Source organism: Myotis myotis, unplaced genomic scaffold (assembly GCF_014108235.1).
Source record: "Myotis myotis isolate mMyoMyo1 unplaced genomic scaffold, mMyoMyo1.p scaffold_m19_p_10, whole genome shotgun sequence".
Lineage (NCBI taxonomy): Eukaryota > Metazoa > Chordata > Mammalia > Chiroptera > Vespertilionidae > Myotis > Myotis myotis.
Window position 1 is genome coordinate 2431409 of NW_023416314.1, and position 19910 is coordinate 2451318.

The window sequence follows — 19910 nt, forward strand, 5'->3', positions numbered from 1 at the left end:
AGGTCTTTGATCCATTTTGAGTTAATTTTTGTACATGGGGAGAAACTATAATCCAGTTTCATTCATTTGCATGTGGCTTTCCAGTTTTCCCAGCACCATTTATTGAAGAGACTATCTTTACTCCATTGTTTCTGGTTCCTTTGTCAAAAATTATCTGTTCATATACGTGTGGTTTTATAGCTGGGCTCTCTATTCTGTTCCATGGATCTGTGTGTCTGTTTCTCTGCCAATACCATGCTGTTTTGATGTCACAGCTCTGTAGTATAATTTGAAGCCAGGTTGCATGATATCTCCAGCTTGGTTCTTTTTTCTCAGGACTGCTTTGACTATTCGAGGTCTTTTGTGGTTCCATACAAATCTGATTATTTCTTGTTCTCTCTCTTTAAAAAATGGCATTGGGATTTTGATGGGGATTACATTGGGTAATATGGCCATTTTAACAAAGTTGATTCTTCCAATCCATGAACCTAGAATATTTTTCCATTTAGTTGTATCTTTTTCAGTCTCTTTTAATAATGCTTTGTAATTTTCAGTATGTAGGTTTTTCACATTCTTTGTTAAGTTTATTCCTAGATATTTTATTCTTTTGGTTGTAATTGCAAAAGGAATTGTTTTGTCATTTCTTTTTCTGAAAGTTTTGTTGTTTGTATACAGGAAGGCAATGGATTTTGGTACATTGATTTTGTATGCTGCAACTTTACTATATTTGTTGATTGTTTCCAATATTTTTTGGTGGAGTCTTTAGGGTTTTCTATATACAGAATTATGTTGTCCACAGAAAGTGACAGTTTGACTTCTTCCTTACCTATTTGGATGCCTTTTATTTCTTTCTCTTGCCTTACTGCTCTGGCTATGACTTGCAGTGATGAGAATGGACATCCTTGTTTTGTTCCTGATCTTAGAGGAAAGATGAGTTTTTCACCATGGAGTATGATATTAGCTGAAGGTTTATCATATATGGCTTTTATTATGTTGAAGTACTTTCCTTCTGTTCCTATTTTATTGAGTGTTTTAATCATAAATGGATGCTGTATCATATCAGATGCTTTTTCTGCATTTATTGATAAGATCGTATGATTTTTATTATTTCTTTTGTTAATGTGGTGTATTACATTGCTTGATTTGTGTATGTTGAACTATCTTTGTGCTCTTGGAATGTACTCCACTTGATCGTGATGTATTATTTTTTTTATGTACTGTTGTATTCAATTTGCTAGTATTTTGTTTAGGATTTTTGCATCTGTATTCATCGAATATTGGTCTGTAGTTTTCTTTTTTTGTGTTATCCTGCCAGGTTTTGATATCAGGGTTATATAGGCCTCATAAAGTGTGTTAGGAAGTATAGTCTCTTTTTTCAATTTTTTTGGAAGAGTTTGAGAAGAATCAGTTTTAAATCTTCTTTGAACGTTTGGTAGAATTCATTGATGAAGCCATCTGATCCTGGACTTTTATTTTTTGGGAGGGTTTTTATGGTTTCAATTTCCTCTCTGTTTATTGTTCTATTTAGATTTTCCAATTCGTCATGATTTAGTCTAGGAAGGTTATCTAGTTCTAGGGACGTATTTATTTCATCTAGGTTAATGAATTTGATGGTGTATAATCTTTCATAATATTCTAGTATGACCCTTTGTATATCTGTGGTGACGTCTCTCTCATTTTTGACTTTGTTTATATGAGTCTTTTCCCTTTTTTCCTTAGTGGGTTGTCAATTTTATTAATCTTTTCAAAGAACCAGCTCTTTGTTTTATTTTTATATAGTCTTTTTGTTCTCTATTTCATTAAATTCTGCTCTAATTTTTTAATTATTTTCTTTCTTTTGCTGACTTTGGGTTGCTTTGTTCTTCTTTTTCTTGTTCTGTAAGATGTGATGTTAGGTTATTTACTTGGGATTTCTCTTGTTGCTTGAGATAGGCCTGTAATGTTATGAACTTCCCTCTTATTACTGCTTTTGCTGCATCCCAGAAGTTTAGATATGTTGTATTGTCATTCTCATTTGTTTATATATATTTTGATCTCATCTTTTATTTCTTCTTTCACCCTGTCATTTTTAACTTATTATTTATTTTTAATTTTAAAAATCTTCATTGGTGAGACTATTACAGATATTCTCCTCCCCCCCCCCCCCCCCCCCATATTGGCCACCTTCACCCGGTTCCCGCCCCAGTTCTTCACAACCCTGGAGAAGTGCCTTGGAGAGGGCTTCTTTGGATTGAGGTAACTAGGTATTCTGTTTGCTTCTTGGATTCAAGGTTCTAGTTCTTTCATAGGTTTGGATTTCTGTCCACTATGTGCTTGAATAGACTCTCCATTCCCTTCACCCTCTCATTCTCTTCCAAAATGCCTATTATGCTAATACTGCTTTTTCTGTTGGACTAAGATAATTCTCATAGAGCTCTTTCATTTTTCTTTATGCTCAGGTCTCTCTCTTCTTCCCTCTGTGTCATTCCTAGATTCCTATCTTGATATCACTAATTCTTTCCTCCATCTGGTTGGCTCTGTTTTCTATGCTCAGTAGTTCACTCTTTTTTTTTTATTTTATTAATATGTGTTTTTTTTATTGATTTTATAGAGAGGAGGGAAGATGGTGAGAGGGATAGAAACATCAATGATGAGAGAGAATCATTGATCGGCTGCGTGCTGCACACTCCCACTAGGGATTGAGCCCGTAACCCAGGCATGTACCATGATCAGAAATAGAACCCTGACCTCCTGGTTCGTAGTTCAACACTCAACCATTGAGCCATACCAGCCTGGCAGTAGCTCACTCTTAATCCCCTTAATTGCTTGGTTCATTTCCGAGATTTCTGATTGGTTCTCTTTTAAAGTTTCAATCTCTTTGGTAAAGTACCTGTTTTGTTCATTGATTTGTTGAGTGGAAATATTTTGGGTAGCCCTAACTGGTTTGGCTCAGTGGATAGAGCATCGACCTGTGGATTGAAGTGTCCCAGGTTTGATTCCAGTCAAGGGGACATGCCCGGGTTGTGGACTTGAGCCCTAGTGGGGGCATGCAGGAGGTAGCTGATCAGTGATTCTCTCTCATCATTGATGTTTCTATCTCTCTCCCTTTCTCTCCCCCTCTGAAGTCAATAAAAAAATAATAATAAAATATATATCGGGTAGAGGAATTCATAAGGACTCCTATACTCTGTATTTGTTTAGCCACATATTTGATACAATGCCATGCTTAATTAATATTAGTGTCAATTTACAAAAATCATGCTCTTTGCAAGATAAAAGTGTTTTATGTAAAGCAGGCAAACTTAAGAAATATATGCTTTCTTGGTAATGAGTTTATTTATTAAGTGCCTAGTGCAGTGATGGCGAACCTATGACACGTGTGTCAGAGGTGACACGCGAACTCATTTTTTGGGTTGATTTTTCTTTGTTAAATGGCATTTAAATATATAAAATAAATATAAAAAATATAAATCTTTGTTTTACTATGGTTGCAAATATCAAAAAATTTCTATATGTGACACAGCACCAGAGTTAAGTTAGGGTTTTTCAAAATGCTGACATGCCGAGCTCAAAAGGTTCGCCATCACTGGCCTAGTGTATGTTGTAAGATCTTAATCGCTAACTTTGTTCTCATAGACGATTGGGTTTGGTTTGCTGTTTACCTTATGTGTGTCCTGTTTCCTCAGGAGGCCATGAAATTCAGAATGAGTCCACGGTGTGACGCTCCCAATTCCAGTGTGACCTAGTACTCTCTGGGGCGAAAAAGCACAGCAGTATTGTCAGCTGTGCTGTAGACTCTCCTTCCTCCCCCACCCCCTCCCCCAATCCTCTGTTACTTTTTCTGATATTGTAGGCATGGACAGAAGAAGGGATTTCAGGGCCAGTCTTTGGACAGTCGATGATCAACGAATCCTAGTTGTGCTTTCTAACCTTTTGTGCATAGTGGCACACAGAACATGGTAATATTTTTTCTGAGGTAAACAAATAAGCTTCCTTGAGACTGGAGGTGTCCATTGTCACCTACCCACAACCTGTAACCAATTTCCCAGTATGCCTGCAAGTTTCTAAGCTTATTATATACAGGGTGTTCCCCCCAAAATGTATATATATTTTGAATAATTATTAATTCCAATGGGTTAAATCTTAAAAGAAAGAAACATCAATCGAACTATCAGCTATTAAATGTGTATACATTTTTGGGGGATACCCTGTATATAAAAGTATTCTGTAAACGATAATGTGCTATTCATGATAAGATTTTATTAGTAATTAATTACTATTAAGACCAGGTATTTATTCTATAAAAAGACTTTGTGTACTATGATTTCCTTGTTTTGGGAACTGTTCTTAAAGAACCAGGCACAGATGCCAGACCAGTTGCCAGAGTTAAGGTCTTGTATGTGATTTGGTGCAGTAGTGAAGAGAAGTGGAAATGCTAGTGGTCACGGTCACATGGTTCAAGACTTATAAGAGATCAAACAGCTGCTGAGATTTGTTAATGATTCTGCTATTTCCCCTCATAAAATTCTTTACCCTCCCTTCTGCCCATCCCAGTTTTTTTCCCAAGTTATGCCTTCTTTGTGAATTCTTTCCTTATGTCTGCTTCCTTCCTCCCAGGTGAGGGTCATACTCTATGCTCTGTGCTACATTATACCTTGTACAAAGCTTTATTGATTGCATTTCTAACACTGTACTGTTTGTTTCACATATTTCTTTTCCTACTAACTTGTGAGCTCCTTGAAGTTGTGGCTGATGAATCTTTGTAGCTCAAGCTACCCCAGCTCATTTTGTTCCATTCTTTCATTAGGCAGGCTTGCCTGCCCTCTGAATGAAGCTAAGGGCTGCCTGTGCCTGTCTCCCAGGGTCCCCTCTCGCAGGGAAGCACTCCACGCTCAGTTCATCACGCTGGTCTCCAGATGTTACATCATCTCCCAGCTGGAGTCCCGCACAATCTCTGTTTCTCTGGGCTAAATATTTTTATATTGATAGTTTGCTTTCCTGGTTTCTCGTTTTTGTGTAAATAAGTATGAGTTTTCTTTACCTCTCCCAGTGTTTAGCATCATAGAATTTTAAGAATTGAAAGGGGCTAGAATTTACCCACTTCTGGTCTTTAATCCAACGAATATTCATTGATTACATACTGATTTAGTCATTGATACTGACATATGGAGACATTTGGGGGCACCACAATATTTTGAATATTTCACTAAGAATAAAGAGGACATTTAGATTTAGTAGATTTTTTAAAAAGTCCATCTTTCATTGTTTTAAAATTTTTGTGCTGCTGGGTATCTTCAGAATAATGAGCAAGATAAAAAGATGTTTTATGCTAAAGCAGTATATACAGTACAGAAAGATCTTCAGATTTTTATAGTGTTATCATTAAGAATTTGACTCCAAAGCTAAGCCACCTGGGCTTCAATCCTGGACCTACACATATAAATGTAATCTCTTTGTGTCTCAGTTTCCATATTTGTGCAACAAGGTTAATAATAATACAGGGTGTTATGAGGTTTAAATGAGTTAGTACTTGCAAAGCACTAAGAATTATGTGTGGCGCACAGACAATCTTCAGTACAGTATATGGTTACTGTTGAGCCGCCACCATTATGGAGTGATGCAAGCACCTGGGGAGACATGGAACGCCCCTTTGGAATTCCTGGTTGAACCTTACTAAGTCACCTGTGCTTACAGTATAAGTTCATTGTCTTAATAAGAGGCCCTACATGTCATTCTCTGCGTCAAAGCCTAATGTGCCCAGACTGTAACTACATCTATGGAGTAAGGAAGTACTTTGCCACGGGGTTTACTGTAGAAGCAGTTTAAGACATGGCAGAAGACTCGTTAGCTTTTGAGTCTGTTCCTGAGACAAACTTGGTAAAAATCAATTTCCTATCTTTTTCCAAAAAGTAAATTCATTTTCTTCATTGACATTCTGTAAACAAAATAGTGGCAACTTGTGTTTTGGGCAATATAATATTTTAAAGTGAATTTAATTTTCCTTAGTAAACTGCTTTTAATGATGCAGCAAAAATTTTCTTCCCCTGTTGTCAGGTTGCTATCAAGATCATAGACAAGAGCCAGCTAGATGAAGAAAACTTGAAGAAGATATTCCGGGAAGTTCAAATTATGAAGATGCTTTGCCACCCACATATCATCAGGCTTTACCAGGTAGGAAACCCTAGTGGCTGATTGTATGGCAACAAAAACCAGCCTTAAAAAAAAACGGCCGGTGGTGAATATCTGCAGCTTGTTTTGTTTCTGTGTGAGTGTGTTCATCCTACTATTTCCCCACCATTTTATCCCCCTGCTCAGCACTCAGGTGTCCTCTGGTATTTACTACTGAGGCCATCCCACCCAGACAACTTGTTCTTTAAAACTTGGTGCCGTTCTTAGTAAAAATTACACAAAAAGACAGAAGATGATGAGAACTTATTTAGGTCAGAATCCTAAAACAGAATGGAAAACTCAAAAGGAACAGAGAGTTTTGAGAGATGAAACGCTTGAGATGAATATAACATTATTATTATTATTATTATTATTATTATTATTATTATTTAATGCTCACCCGAGGATATTTTTCCATTGATTTTTAGAGTGGAAGCGAGAGGGAAAGACAGAGAAATATCGATGTGAGAGAAACATCGATTGGTTGCCTCCTGCATGCGCCCCAACCAGGGCCGGGGCCAGGGAGGAGCCTGCCACCAAGGTACATGCCCTTGATCAGAATCAAACCTGGGACTCTTCAGTCTGCAGGCTGGTGCTCTATCCACTGAACCAAACTGGCTGGGGCAACATTATTTTTAATAACATTATTTAAATACTAATTTCTGTGATAATGTTATGATTATGATGGCAAAGGATATTTTAAATATGGCTTTTTGTATCAATCAGAACCTACCTCTTTTCTATTCTAGTAGCGTCCTGACTTAGTTTTTACTTTTCCAAGGTAGCATTTGATTATTTACTTTTTCTTTTTTTAAAGTATTTTTATTGATTTCAGAGAGGAAGGGAGAGGGAGAGAGAGATAGAAACATTAGTGATGAGAGAGAATCATTGATTGGCTACCTCCTGTACACCGCCTCCTGGGAATCGAGCCTGCAACCCAGGCATGTGTCCTTGGCCAGAATTGAACCCAGGGCCCTTCAGTCTGCAGGCCGACGCTCTATCCACTGAGCCAAACTAGCCAGGGCTAGCATTTTATTATTTTGATAACCAAGAGATCGAGGCTGTGTAATGGAAGAGACTTCTAATTTAGTTTTCTTGCCTTCTCAAGAAACATGAGTATTCCATGCCATCATAAAAAAATGATTGTAATTGCTGGAATCCCAAGGCAAATAGGAGAGGAGGATCTTGCCGTAGCAGGCTGGTGGAAGTGGTATTTTGGAAGAGGTGGGGCTCTGGGTGCTTCTCAAGTTGCTTTGTGTTGGCAGCCACAAGCTGTGCCTCTGCATAGAGCCATCCCGCTCAGTGCTTTCTGCTAGAGCAGCCGTCACCTGGTTCTGCGGGCCATGCCCCCACTCGGTGCGTTTGCTGCTGTTGGTCTGCAGTCAGTGGTTACCGGCCCCGAAGAAATCATGCTGTGATATTGGTATGTGTGGTTAAGGCTAGAGCTTAGGGCTCTTCTCTGGCATCGAGTACTCACATAATGAAATGAACTAGATCCACAGAGCAGACTTGTTGCAATTTATCAGACTAAATTAAGTTGAATTACGCCTGCATTGTGCCCCAGAAGCAAACATGTGAAAGCTTTCTGGTGTTGCCTGAATACCTGTATCGCCAAACTCAGGGGTGTCTAACCTTTGCTTCCTTCCTGTCTGATAGGCTGAGTAAACTTCTTGACCTCACTTGGTTTTTTAATTAATCCTCACCTGCCTGAGGATATTTTTTCCCCATTGATTTCTTTTTTTAGAGAGAGTGGGCTGGAGGGGTAGGGATAGACAGGTAAACATCGATGTGCCAGAGACCCACTGACTGGTTGTCTCCCATACCCACCCCAACCAGGGCTGGGGATTGAGCCTGCAACCGAGGTACATGCCCTTGACTGGAATCGAACCGGGATCCTTCAGTCTGTGGTCTGACACTCTGTCCACTGAGCCAAATCAGCTAAGGATCTTGACCTCACTTTTAAAAAATAAATCATCTTTAAATGATTAGAGGGCTTCTCAGGCTGACCTTTCTCAAGAAGTTAACTTACAGGTATTCACCTTATAACTGAATTCTGCAAGATTACCTTTCTTACCCAAGGTTTCATTAGCCTGTAAGGATTGCCACACTTTCCAGCCTTGGCTTTGCACAGTGCTCTCTTTTAAGCTTTAATTTGGCTCTCTGGCTTGTATTGTTAATGAGAGATTCTGAGCTGCCAGGTGAATGGCTGCCAACTTGTCTTCATATCGTATCAAGACAGTTTTCAGGTCATTTGCCAAAGCTGTAGTCTCCTCAGGTTTATGAAGTTAGCCAAATATAGGTGAACTCTTGAAAAGATGAATAAGAAACGAATATTTGTAGTCAGTAAAAGACCTGAGAGTAAAAGGGTTACATATACAATATGACATTTATTTTTTCTTTTATTATTTTTCTAAAGACCTGCATATATTTAGAGCACTTACTTTTTGTTATATAAATTAACATACAGAGAGCTTGCAAACATTGGGCTAATATCACCAGTATATAGCTTTTAAATTTTTTTAATTCTCACCCAAGGATATGCTTCCCTGACTTTAGAGAGATGGGGAGAGGGAGGGAGAGAGAGAGAGGGGAGAGAGAGAGAGAGAGATGAGAGAGAGAGATGAGAGAGAGAGAGAGATGAGAGACACATGGATCAGCCACCTCCTATACATGCCCCCACCAGGGATCACAACCTAGGTATGTGCCCTGACTGGGAATCGAACCAGCAACCTTTTGGTGCACAGGATGACACTCCAACCAACTGAGCCAGAGCTACATAGAGTTCTTAAAACTTAAAGAGGAAAAAGAATGACAAAGTTATTAGATTGAGAAATTAAATTAATGTGAACTTATAGAAGGAATACCATGAAACCATTGAAAAAGAAGTAAATCTATCTATAATAATAAAAGCATAATATGCTATTTAAACCAGACAGCTGAACAACCTTCCGGATGTCATTCCAGACGTCCTTCAGATGAAGCTGTGGTGGCAGGGGCCAAGGCAGAGGTGGTTAGGGGTGATCAGGCAGACAGGTGAGTGGTTAGGGGCGATCAGGCAGGCAGGGGAGTGGTTAGGGGTGATCAGGCAGGCAGGCAGAGTGGTTAGAGGTGATCAGGCAGGTAGGCGAGTGATTAGGGGCGATCAAGCAGGCAGACAAGCAGTTAGGAGCCAGTGGTCCTGGATTATGAGAGGGATCCCATATTGTGAGAGGGTGCCAGCCGGGCTGGGAAACGTCCCCCTCGACCCCGCCCCCCCCTCACGAATTTAATGTACCAGGCCTCTAGTTTATAATAATCTATAATAATAAAAGCATAATATGCTAATTAGACTGGATGTCCTTCTGGGTTCTGGGTGCCAGAGGGAAGCCTGGGTCCCAGGTGCCAGAGGGAAGCCGGTGCTGGCAGCGGGGGATGGAAAGTCTACTCTTGCACGAATTTCGTGCATCAGGCCTCTAGTTGTAATATGATGCATAATATGTTATATGGTACTAGAGACCCAGTGCATGAATTTGTGCACCAGTGGGGTTCCTCGGCCTGGCCTGTGGGATTGGGCCAAAACCTGCTCTCTGACATCCCTGGAGGGATCCTGGATTGTGAGAAGGCACAGGCCAGACTGAGGGACCCTACCAGTGCATGATCAAGGCTGGGGAGGGATGCGGAAGGTTGGCCAGCAGGGAGGGACTGAGGAAGGGCTCCAGGGCATGTCCAGCTCGTCTTGCCCAGTCCCAATCGGCCAGACCCCAGCAGCAAGCTAACCTACTGGTCAGAACGTCTGCCCCCTGGTGGTCAGTGCACATCATAGCAAGCAGTTGAGCAGCCTTAGCATATCATTAGCATATTATGCTTTGATTAGTTGAATGGCTGAAGGGTCGACCCGACATTTAGCATATTAGGCTTTTATTATATAGGATTAATGTGTAAAGGTGTCAAAGATAAAGTAACTGGGAAATAATTTAAGAAGATTATTACCTGTGAAGTGTAGTGAAAGTCTAGAATGCCTGTGTGGCTATTGAATATTAAAATGTGGCTAGAACAAATGTGGAACTGAATTTTTAATTTTTTAAAAAATTGATGTGAATGTAAAATCTGAAGCAGTTTACAGTTTTAAAAACTTTTTGAATTGATTTTGGACATATTGGGATAAATAAAATATATTATTAGAATTAATTTCACCTTTTTAAAAAACATTTTAATGTGGTTACTAGAAAAGTTAAATCATGTAGTGCTCATATTATATTTCTATTGGACAGTACTTCTCTAGAATGAAATAGAATAAGCTATTCACAATGTTTCCTCTGGGGAATAAAATGCAGGGTTTTTGGAAAGAGGAAAGCCTTTGGTCTTTGTTTATGTACTAGGTAAGATATATTCCTATCATACTTTAAAAATATTTAATGTAAAAGGTAAAAAGGAGAAAAGACTAACAATACACTACAACTAATTTAAAAAGTAACAAGTATTGACAAAATATTTATAATTACTATTTATTATATTATATTACATGCTTATGTAATAATAGTTACAATATATCAAATATATATAAATATGTAAAAGCTATATATAGCCTGGCTGGGTGGTTCAGGTGGTTGGAGCGTAGTCCCATACCCCAAAAGGTTGCAGGCTCCATCCCAGCTTGGGGTACATTCTGGAGGTAGCCAATTGATGTTTCTCTCTCTCTCTTCTTCCTCTTTCTAAAGTCAAAAACATATCCTCGGGTAAGCATTAAATTTTTTTAAAAAAAACTATATATACACAGATTCTAGCAAAATGGATACCAAGACAAAATACAAAGGAGTAGCTTATGTTACTTGAAGTGTTGAATACTTACATTATTGATAAACTAAAGGCCCGGTGCACAAAAATTTGTGCACTCGGTGGGGTCCCTCAGCCCGACCTATGCCCTCTTGCAGCCTGGGACCCCTCGGAGGATGTCCACCTGCTGGCTTAGGCCTGCTCCCTGGGGGGATCAGGCCCAAGCTGGCAGTCAGACATCCCTCTGGCAGCCCTGCAGCCCTCGGGGGATGGCCACTTGCCAGTGGGGAGCAGGCCTACGCTGCAGTCAGACATCCTTAGCGCTGCTGAGGAGGCAGGAGAGGCTCCTGCCACCATTGCTGTACTGGCAGCCATCAGCCTGGCTTGTGGCTGAGCAGAGCTCCCCCTGTGGGAGCGCTCTGATCACCAGGGGGCAACTCCTGTATTGAGCGTCTGCCCCCTGGTGGTCAGTGTGTGTCACAGTGACCAGTCATTCCCAGTCGTTCTGCTGCTAGGGTCAGTTTGCATATTACCCTTTTATTATATAGGATGGGCAATGGGAAAGAAAGTTGTCATTTCTGTTTTTTTAAAAAATAGCCAGATGTGTTTCTGTACAGTTTTTGAGTGATTCCCATTGTTTTTCCTCAGGCTTTTGTTTTGCTTTAGTTAGATTTTGGGGGGAATATTTTGAGCTTTAAGTGATCAATGTTAAATTTGAAGTTTTGGGTTCAGAAGCTTCTTTGCTTCTCAGTTTTGTGGCATTTAAGAGATTATAGAGGCCTCACAGAACAACAAAAGAACTGTCTCCCAAGCAGTAAATATTACCTATTTTTCAGAACTTGGAGGAGTATTTATTTTCCCCTTTCTTCTTAGCATTTATATCTGTCCACTCCACCAATGTTTTAGTTTTCTTTAAGCAGTAATGGTTATTAATATTTCAAATGACAAAAGAGGAGTCATTAGTTTCTCTTGCTGTGATGTCAGCTGTCATTTGTGTCACTGTCTGTTACTTTCCTGCCTTTGCACCAGGTTATGGAGACAGAACGGATGATTTATCTGGTGACAGAATATGCTAGTGGAGGGGAAATATTTGGTAAGTACATTTATCACATTCTTTAAACAGCCATTGAGCACACTGTGTCGAACCTAAAATAGCTGCTCCATGCCTTGGTCATTTGAGCAGCTGTCACTGGATGCTGACCCTGAGTGCTGTTATTTCTGATCAACCAAGTAATTTTAATGGTTTTTGATTCACCTATTTAAGTCTCTTCACCACTTTCATTTCCTTAGCAAAAGTGTTTTATTTATTTATTGTGTTGACAGCTGAGATTAAAGATCTCCAAGAACAAACATTCCTCTGAGCATGTGACCCAGGGCCTTTCCTATTGCCACAGTCTAATGGGGTTACCAAGAGTGACAGAACTCCCATGTGTGTGGGCCTCTGTTGTGTGAGAAAGAGGCACTTGGAGCAAGCAACCTCACCCTAATGTATTCTTCAAACTTTTAAAAACTAAGACATTAACTGTATTCCTTACCAACAGTTCCCTTCATGATTCTTGTAATTTTGGAGGTTCTGTCTTCAGTAGCTATTTTCTTCCTCTCACACTTAGCACAATATCAAAATTAAGCAGGAGAATTTGTTACCAGGAAATCTGACTTTTCAAGTTGGAGAAAACAGACTCAAATTTTTTTATAACAGTAATGAATGGAGCCAATAAAATTAGAGACTAAACATTCAAATCTGGATTGACATCTTTTTATGCCTAATTATTTTCATTTTATTAAGTAACAACAAAGAAAAGCTCTTATATAATTTAGGTTTATCAAGTTTCTTTTTTTTTTGGTTTTGTTTTGGTCTAAATATGGATGTTAAGATATTTCTATTTTTTTTAAAAACAGCCATATTAGACGGCACTTACTAATTTAAAGTATATTTAAGAGTATGGAAACATTTATTTAAAATGTATTTTATTGATTTTTTTACAGAGAGGAAGGGAGAGGGATAGAGAGTTAGAAACATCGATGAGCGAGAAACATTGATCAGCTGCCTCCTGCACACCTCCCACTGGGGATGTGCCTGCAGCCAAGGTATATGTGACTGGAATGCAACCTGGGACTCCTCAGTCCGCAGGCCAACGTTCTATCCACTGAGCCAAACTGGTTAGGACTGGAAGCATTTTTAAAGTGTAATCATCTTATAAATGACAGGTCAACTGTGACTGTATGGAGTTTTTTTGTGTTAAACTTTCCCCACACAGATTATAATTTTGTGTTTAAGCATCACAGGATGAGTGTGAGTCCTTTTTAAAGGAGGTATCATGATTTCTTGATTTCTTAATAATATGTTTAATTGGCTTTGTATATGTGCTTTTGCACAATATTAATCTTGGGAGAAAGAGACCATGTCATCTTAGTGTTCATGATAAAATAACCAAACACAGTACAATTCAGATCTACTTTGCTCTTTGGGAAAACAGATTTTAAAAGTACAGAAAAGGTAACAGTCTCCTGGTCACACAGATTCTTTGTGGGAATGTAGCTCAAGCCATGAGGAAACAGAATAGTACTTCTCATAATATTATTGTAAAATATTCAGATGATGTATTACCCAAAGAAAACATTGTGACTGCAACAGGGATATAACTGTCTCATGAATTCTGACTTTTAAATGTATCTGTAAAACAGATGGAAGATGGGCTTATTCAAGTACGTGAGCTGTGGAGGTAGTTAGGACCCATTTCTGAATCAGATCACTGCCACCTTTTGCTGTTTTACTTTGAGCAAATTACTAAATGATTCTGGGACTCGGTATCATTTTCTACAAAAGTAAGATCTGTAATACCTGCTTCACAGCTGTGAAGGTGAAATGAGACGGCATATGTAGAGCCCTAGCACTCTGCTTCCTCCACCTCCATGTTGAAGAACAAATGGGAGGTTGACTTCTAGAGTGATAACAGGAGGGCTCTGCTGACCTGCTCCCCAGTGAAAATGATTTATTTAAAAAAACAAAGGAAGAAGGCCCAGCCATTTAAAAACTCTAGAAATGGTCATAAGGATGAGTAGCAAATGAAGAAACTATTCAAGAACATCTATAAAAATTTGGCAAGCAATGAGAGAGTCTGGGTATTTTAATCTTCACCTGAGGATTTTTTTTTTTTTAATTGGTAGAGAGAGAGAGAGAGAGAGAGAGAGAGAGAGAGAGAGAGAGAGAGAGAAACATCGATCAGCTGCCCTCTCTTGGTAATCAAATATGCATCATTTTAGATACAGGACAATGCCCCAACCGACTGATCCACATGGCCAAGGCAAGTCTGGGTTTTTAAATCAGTACTGCTCTCTTTCCCTCTCGCCAGCTCAGCAAGATAGAGCTGCCACTGAAGGCTACTCTAGTTAGAATATAATCCCCCACTCCCACTCCTCCAATTTAAGACTAACAGCTTTCTTCCCAGAGGGCTAGGACATCAGCATTTCTCATCCTTCCTCCAGCTAGCTACCTGTTGCTGCTGCTAGTAAATCCTGGGTGAATGCAGCTGAAATGTGGGGACTCCCTTTTTCCACCCTGCCCTTCCTTACGGAGTTTGGGTATGGTGTGCTAAGAATACTGGGGCCCAGATCACTCTTGCCTCAAGTTGTAAATCAGTGGTTCTATCCCAATAGAGGCAAACTGAGAAGATCTCAGGCCGCATCCCTTCTTCCTCTATTGAGCTCTGAGCTCCTCCAGTGAGAGTGTCACTCACAGGACTTTACCACCATCCCCACACCTAGCTTCAGACCCGGGCTCAGAATTTGCCAGAAGGAGAAACGGATTGTAAAACAGCTAATTTCTTCAAGGAAGTGATTTTATTTGTTACAAAGAATGAAGCTCAAGCTTGAAGACCCTCACAAAAAGAGTGGAGATTGTGGTAAAAGGCATTTAAGAAAATTTTCAAGAGGCAGGTTACGCTGTTGGACAGCTAGTTTGCAGGAGAGAATCAGAGAAGCATAGAGCCTTACTGATGTCAGAACACAAATCAAACACTGATTTCAGAAACGATTGCTTCAAAGGCACCTGCATTTGATTGGATTATTTGAAGAACAGTTTATTTTCCAGGGCCTTCTTGAAAACAATAGAGCACCCAGCCAGCAATTATTGGAGTTTAGCACTTGGGTGTAGTCAAGGATAGACAGGAAGAGAACCCTATCCAAACCATGGTGATCCAGTGATCTGAGGGTAACTGTGGAGACACCACAGCCGCGCCTTCCTGAGGAACAGCATCCATCATAAGATGAACATAATGTATGGGAATAAACTCCACTAAAATACTCCAACCAGTCACTAAACAAACAAGCTATAGCAATAACATGTCCAGAAGGTTAGCGGTGTACCAGTACCCAGAGGTGCTACAATGTATTATCTGAAACTAGAGGCCTGGTGCATGAAGATTTGTGCAAGAATAGGCCTTCCTTCCCCTTGCTGCTGGCACCGCCTTCGCTCTGGCTGGAGCTGCCTTTCCGCCTTTGCTCTAGGCTGGAGCTGCCTTCTGCCTTCGTGTGCTGCCCAGAGGCCCGGAACGGCCAGGGTGGGGTGGAATGCCTGCGTTATTGCCATGGCGATCATGCAAGCATCCTGGCCCGGCCACTGCCGTCTTTGTTATGCCAATTTGCATATTTCCTCTTTATTGGCTGTGGGCGCCACCATCTTTGTCATGAAGCAATGGTCACTTTGCATATTCTGTCTTTATTAGGATAATAAGAAAAACTACCAGGCATCACAGAAACATGAAAGTGTGACTCATGCACTAGACAAAAATCATGTCACAGAAACTGCGTGTAAGAGACCAGATGTCAGATTTATCAGAGAAAGACTTTAAAGCCTTTCTGACATGTTCACAGAAACAAAGAATCTCACAAAGTAGTAAATGATGTTACGATGACTGCCATATAAAATAGAGAATATTAATGAAGAGATAGAAATTATTTTTAAAAAACCAAGTGGAGATGACCCATTCAGCTACCCTGTGTCTTTTGATTAGAGCAGTTAATCATTTACATTTATGGTTATTATTGATAGGAACTTATTTATTGCCATTTTTATTCTTTATGCCTATGTTTCTCTCTCTCTTTCTTATTACAGAAGTCATTTTAACATTTCTTGCAATGCTGGTTTGGTGGTGATAAACTCCTTTAGCCTTTTTTTTTGTTTGGGAAGCTTTTTATTTTACCATGTATTTTTTAAATAAATATTTTTAAATTGATTTCAGAAAGGAAAGGAGAGGAAGAGATAGATAGAAACATCAGTGATGAGAGAGAATCACTGGTCAGCCATCTCCTGCATGCCTCCACCGGGGACTGAGTTTGCAACCTGGGCATGTGCCCCGACCAGGACTCGAACTGTGACCTCATACTTCATAGGTCATTGCTCAACCACTGAGCCACACCTGCTGAGCTCACCATCTATTTTGAATGATAGCCTTGCTGGATAGAGTAGTTTGGGTTCCAGATCCTTGCTTTTCATTTACTTGACTACTTCATGCCATTCGCTTCTTGCCAGTAGCATTTCAGATGAAAAATCAGCTGATAGCCTTATTCTTTGTAGGTAATTGCTTTTCTCTCACTGCTTTTAAAATTCTCTCTTTGTCTTTAATTTTTGGCATTTTAATTATGACGTGTCTTGGCATGGGCCTCTTTGAGTTCTTTTTGCTGGGACTGAGCTTTCTGAACTTGTGTGCCTTTTTTCCTTCACTAGGTTAGGGAAGTTTACTGCCATTATTTCTTCAGTCCCTTGCTCACTTTCTTCTCCTTCTGGCATTCCTAGGATGTTTGTTACGTTTCATGGTGTCCCACACTCGCTCAAATTGTCCTGTTTTTTAATTGTTTTTTTTTCTTTTTAATTTTGAAAATATTTTTTCTACCCTGTCTTCTAATTTGCTGATCCGATCCTTGGCTTTCTCTAATCTGCTTTATATTCTTTTCAGTGTATTCTTTATCTCTGGTGTTTTATTCTTCATTTCTGACTGGTATTTCATAGCTTCTATATCTTTATTCATGGTATTGAACATCCTTATAATCATTACTCTGAACTCTATATCTGGTAAATTGCTTATCTCCATTTCATTTAGCTCTTCTGGAGAATTCTCTTATTCTTTCACTTGAGATTTGTTTCTTTGCCTCCCCATTTTGGCTGTCTGTTTGGGCTTGTTCCTATGTATTAGGTAGACCTACTACAACCCCCAGTCTTTTGGAGGGTCTCTGCTGCAGGCCAATGTCAGACACTGTTTGTGACTGGCCCCGAGTACCCTGGTTGGAGCTATCAGTGCTCCACACCTTGTGGCTCCCTCTGCTGGGGCTGGGTGCTTTTGGAAAGGACCAAGATGTGCACCAAGGTCTGCTTTCCTTGCCTCCGGTCCAGAAGCAGATCAGGCAAAGACTCAAAGCACCCAGTTATCCACCTCTGCCAGCAGGCTGATTGTTATTCTCAGTCTCTTAATGAGCTGCAGGCTGTAGACCACAGCAGGGAGTAAATTCCACAGGGTGGTGCCAGAGGTTTTCAAATGGGTGGGACATTTGCCCCCACCCCCTCAGCTAAAGCTGCCTGGATGAGAAAGAGGTCCTCTGCAGTATGGGGAAATAACTTAGCACAGGGATCCAGGCTGCTGTCCTCTGAGCTCTATCCCCAGAGCCACCAACCACCCGATTCTCCTCACACAGTTCTAGCCCACCCTGTCCTCCCTTTGCTCAAGGTGAATGGCTGCACATGAAATTGTGTGCATTGGCCTTTCTGGAGGGTGCCTGTATTTCCAGCCACCTGTCCTGGTGGACAGAAACCCTGCTGCTTTTCACAGCCAGATGTTATGTGAGCACCTTTCCCAGTTCTGGTGCTCTGGACTAGGTAGCCCAGCTTGGGATTTAGACCCCAGCTTTCTCAGGGCGAACCCCCTCCAGCTGAGATATCTCTCTGGAACTTCGGCTGCTGCCAGAGGGAGCCTGGCTAGCCCTCTGGCACCTCTGCACTTCCTACCCTTCTTGATGTGTCCTCCTCTTTACATCCTTGTTTATAAGGGTTCTTTCCAGATGGTCTTAAGTTGGTTATTCAGGATGATTTTTCTACACTTGAGTTGTAATTCCAGTTTGATCCTGGGAGAATGTCAGTGTACCTTTCATTTAATCTGCTGCCATATTGGAATCTCCAAAATGGAAATTAGAATTGAAAAGTAAAGTAATAAAAATATTCATTAAAGAGGCGTAACTATAGACAGGAGAAACCAAGATGGTGGCATAGGTAAACACCGGAAATTGCTGCCTCGCACAACCACTTCAAAAATACAACTAAAAGACAAAACTGACATCATCCAGAACCACAGGAAGGCTGGCTGAGTGGAAATTCTATAACTAGAAGAAAAGAGAAAAGCACACTGAGACTCAGAGGAGGTGCGGAAGTAAAGTACAGAGGTATGGAGGCGCACGTGAAAAGGGCTGGCAACTGAGGACATGGTTGTCTTTTTCAATCGGGAGGGAGTCTCAAGCTCCCGACTGCTCTGAACTCCAGTTCTAGGCGAGTCTCTGGGGACCCAGAGTCATATGGGGAAAAACTGGACTGTCTGGCATTGGTCGGAACTTGAAGACGGCTTACTCTCAGAGGTGCTTGCAGTGATTACCGGGATACTGAGACCCGGGGCCTCTTAGGGCAGGGCTAAGGATCAGCTATAGCTGTTTGCTCTGCCCTATTGATTCCCTGAGACCTCGCCCCACCCAAGCTGTGGGCAGAGGCTTTTGCATATGAAAGGCCTGGCCCTTTGCAATCTGAGAATTACCTAACAAACTGCAGCTGAGTCAGAGAGACCCAGAACATCCAAAAGTAGGCCCAAGGTCCCACAGCAGCTTGCATTGCTTCACAGCTGGGCCTCATCTGGGCACCTCCAAATCCCAAACAAAGAAGAGGAATCTGCAGATCTCTTCGTAGCTCCTGCTGGGTAGCCTTAGGCAGAGGCTAAATTAGCACCTCCTTAGAGATCCAAGAGCCAGTGTACTCAGGGGTCAGAGTGGGACCATCCAGATTACAACTCCTCAGATCCATAAGAGACACGCTCAGGGAGCAGACTCAGTGAGCACCAAAGCCCCACAGAAGCAAGTCTTGCACCAGAAGGGTGTCTCCAGCACAGAAGTTTTCCCACTGTAGACACAGCTGATTCTCACAGCCAATTGGCCTGGAGGTCAATTCCTCCCAGTGATACCAACTACAATCAATGGTTAACTACAACAAGACTGTGCACACAGCCCACAAAGGGGTGCACCAAGAGTATCCACCTCAGGTAATTGGGGAGGCTGAGCCACTGGGCCCTATAGGACACCTAGCACAGAAAGCCACTCTATCAACACAGGGAAGCATAAAAAATGTGGAGACAAAGAAACAGGTCACAAATGACAGAAACGGAGGAAAGCAAATGACTGGATATAGAGTTCAAAACCATGGTTATAAGGTTTTTCAAGAATTTTCTAGAAACCGTCGATAAATTTAATGAGACCCTCAATAAACCAAGTGAAACCCTCGAGGATACGAAAAAAGACCAACTAGAAATTAAGCAAACACTGACTGAAATAAAGAATATTATACAGAGATCCAACAGCAGACTAGAGGATTGCAAGAATCAAGTCAAAAATTTGGAATACGAAGAAGCAAAAAACACCCAACCGGAAAAACAAAAAGAAAACAGAATCCAAAAATATGAAGATAGTGTAAGGAGCCTCTGGGACAACTTCAAGCGTACCAACATCCGAATTATGGGGATGCCCGAAGAAGAGGGAGAGCAAGATATTGAAAACCTATTTGAAGAAACAATGACAGAAAACTTCCCCTACCTGCTGAAAGAAATAGACTTACAAGTCCAGGAAGCGCAGAGAACCCCAAACAAAAGGAATCCAAAGAGGACCACACGAACACACATCATAATTAACCCTTTGTGGTCGTATTAAATTTGTACATGGGTCTCGTACTGGTCGGAATTAATTTCCATTGAGAGAGCAGTGATACATAATATGCAAGATTATGAAGGATA

The 19910-nt window shown here is 40.7% G+C and overlaps 1 protein-coding gene across 7 annotated transcripts in view; it reads left to right on the top strand.

The window, feature by feature from the left end:
• Window positions 1–19910, top strand: part of SIK3 (SIK family kinase 3) — a 294975-nt gene that overhangs the window by 128349 nt on the left and 146716 nt on the right. For all 7 annotated transcript variants that reach the window (XM_036324229.1, XM_036324235.1, XM_036324236.1 and 4 more), the window contains 2 exons: window positions 6013–6129; window positions 11908–11971. In XM_036324229.1, the coding sequence (XP_036180122.1) occupies window positions 6013–6129; window positions 11908–11971 (181 nt within the window). The remainder of the gene's footprint in view (window positions 1–6012; window positions 6130–11907; window positions 11972–19910) is intronic.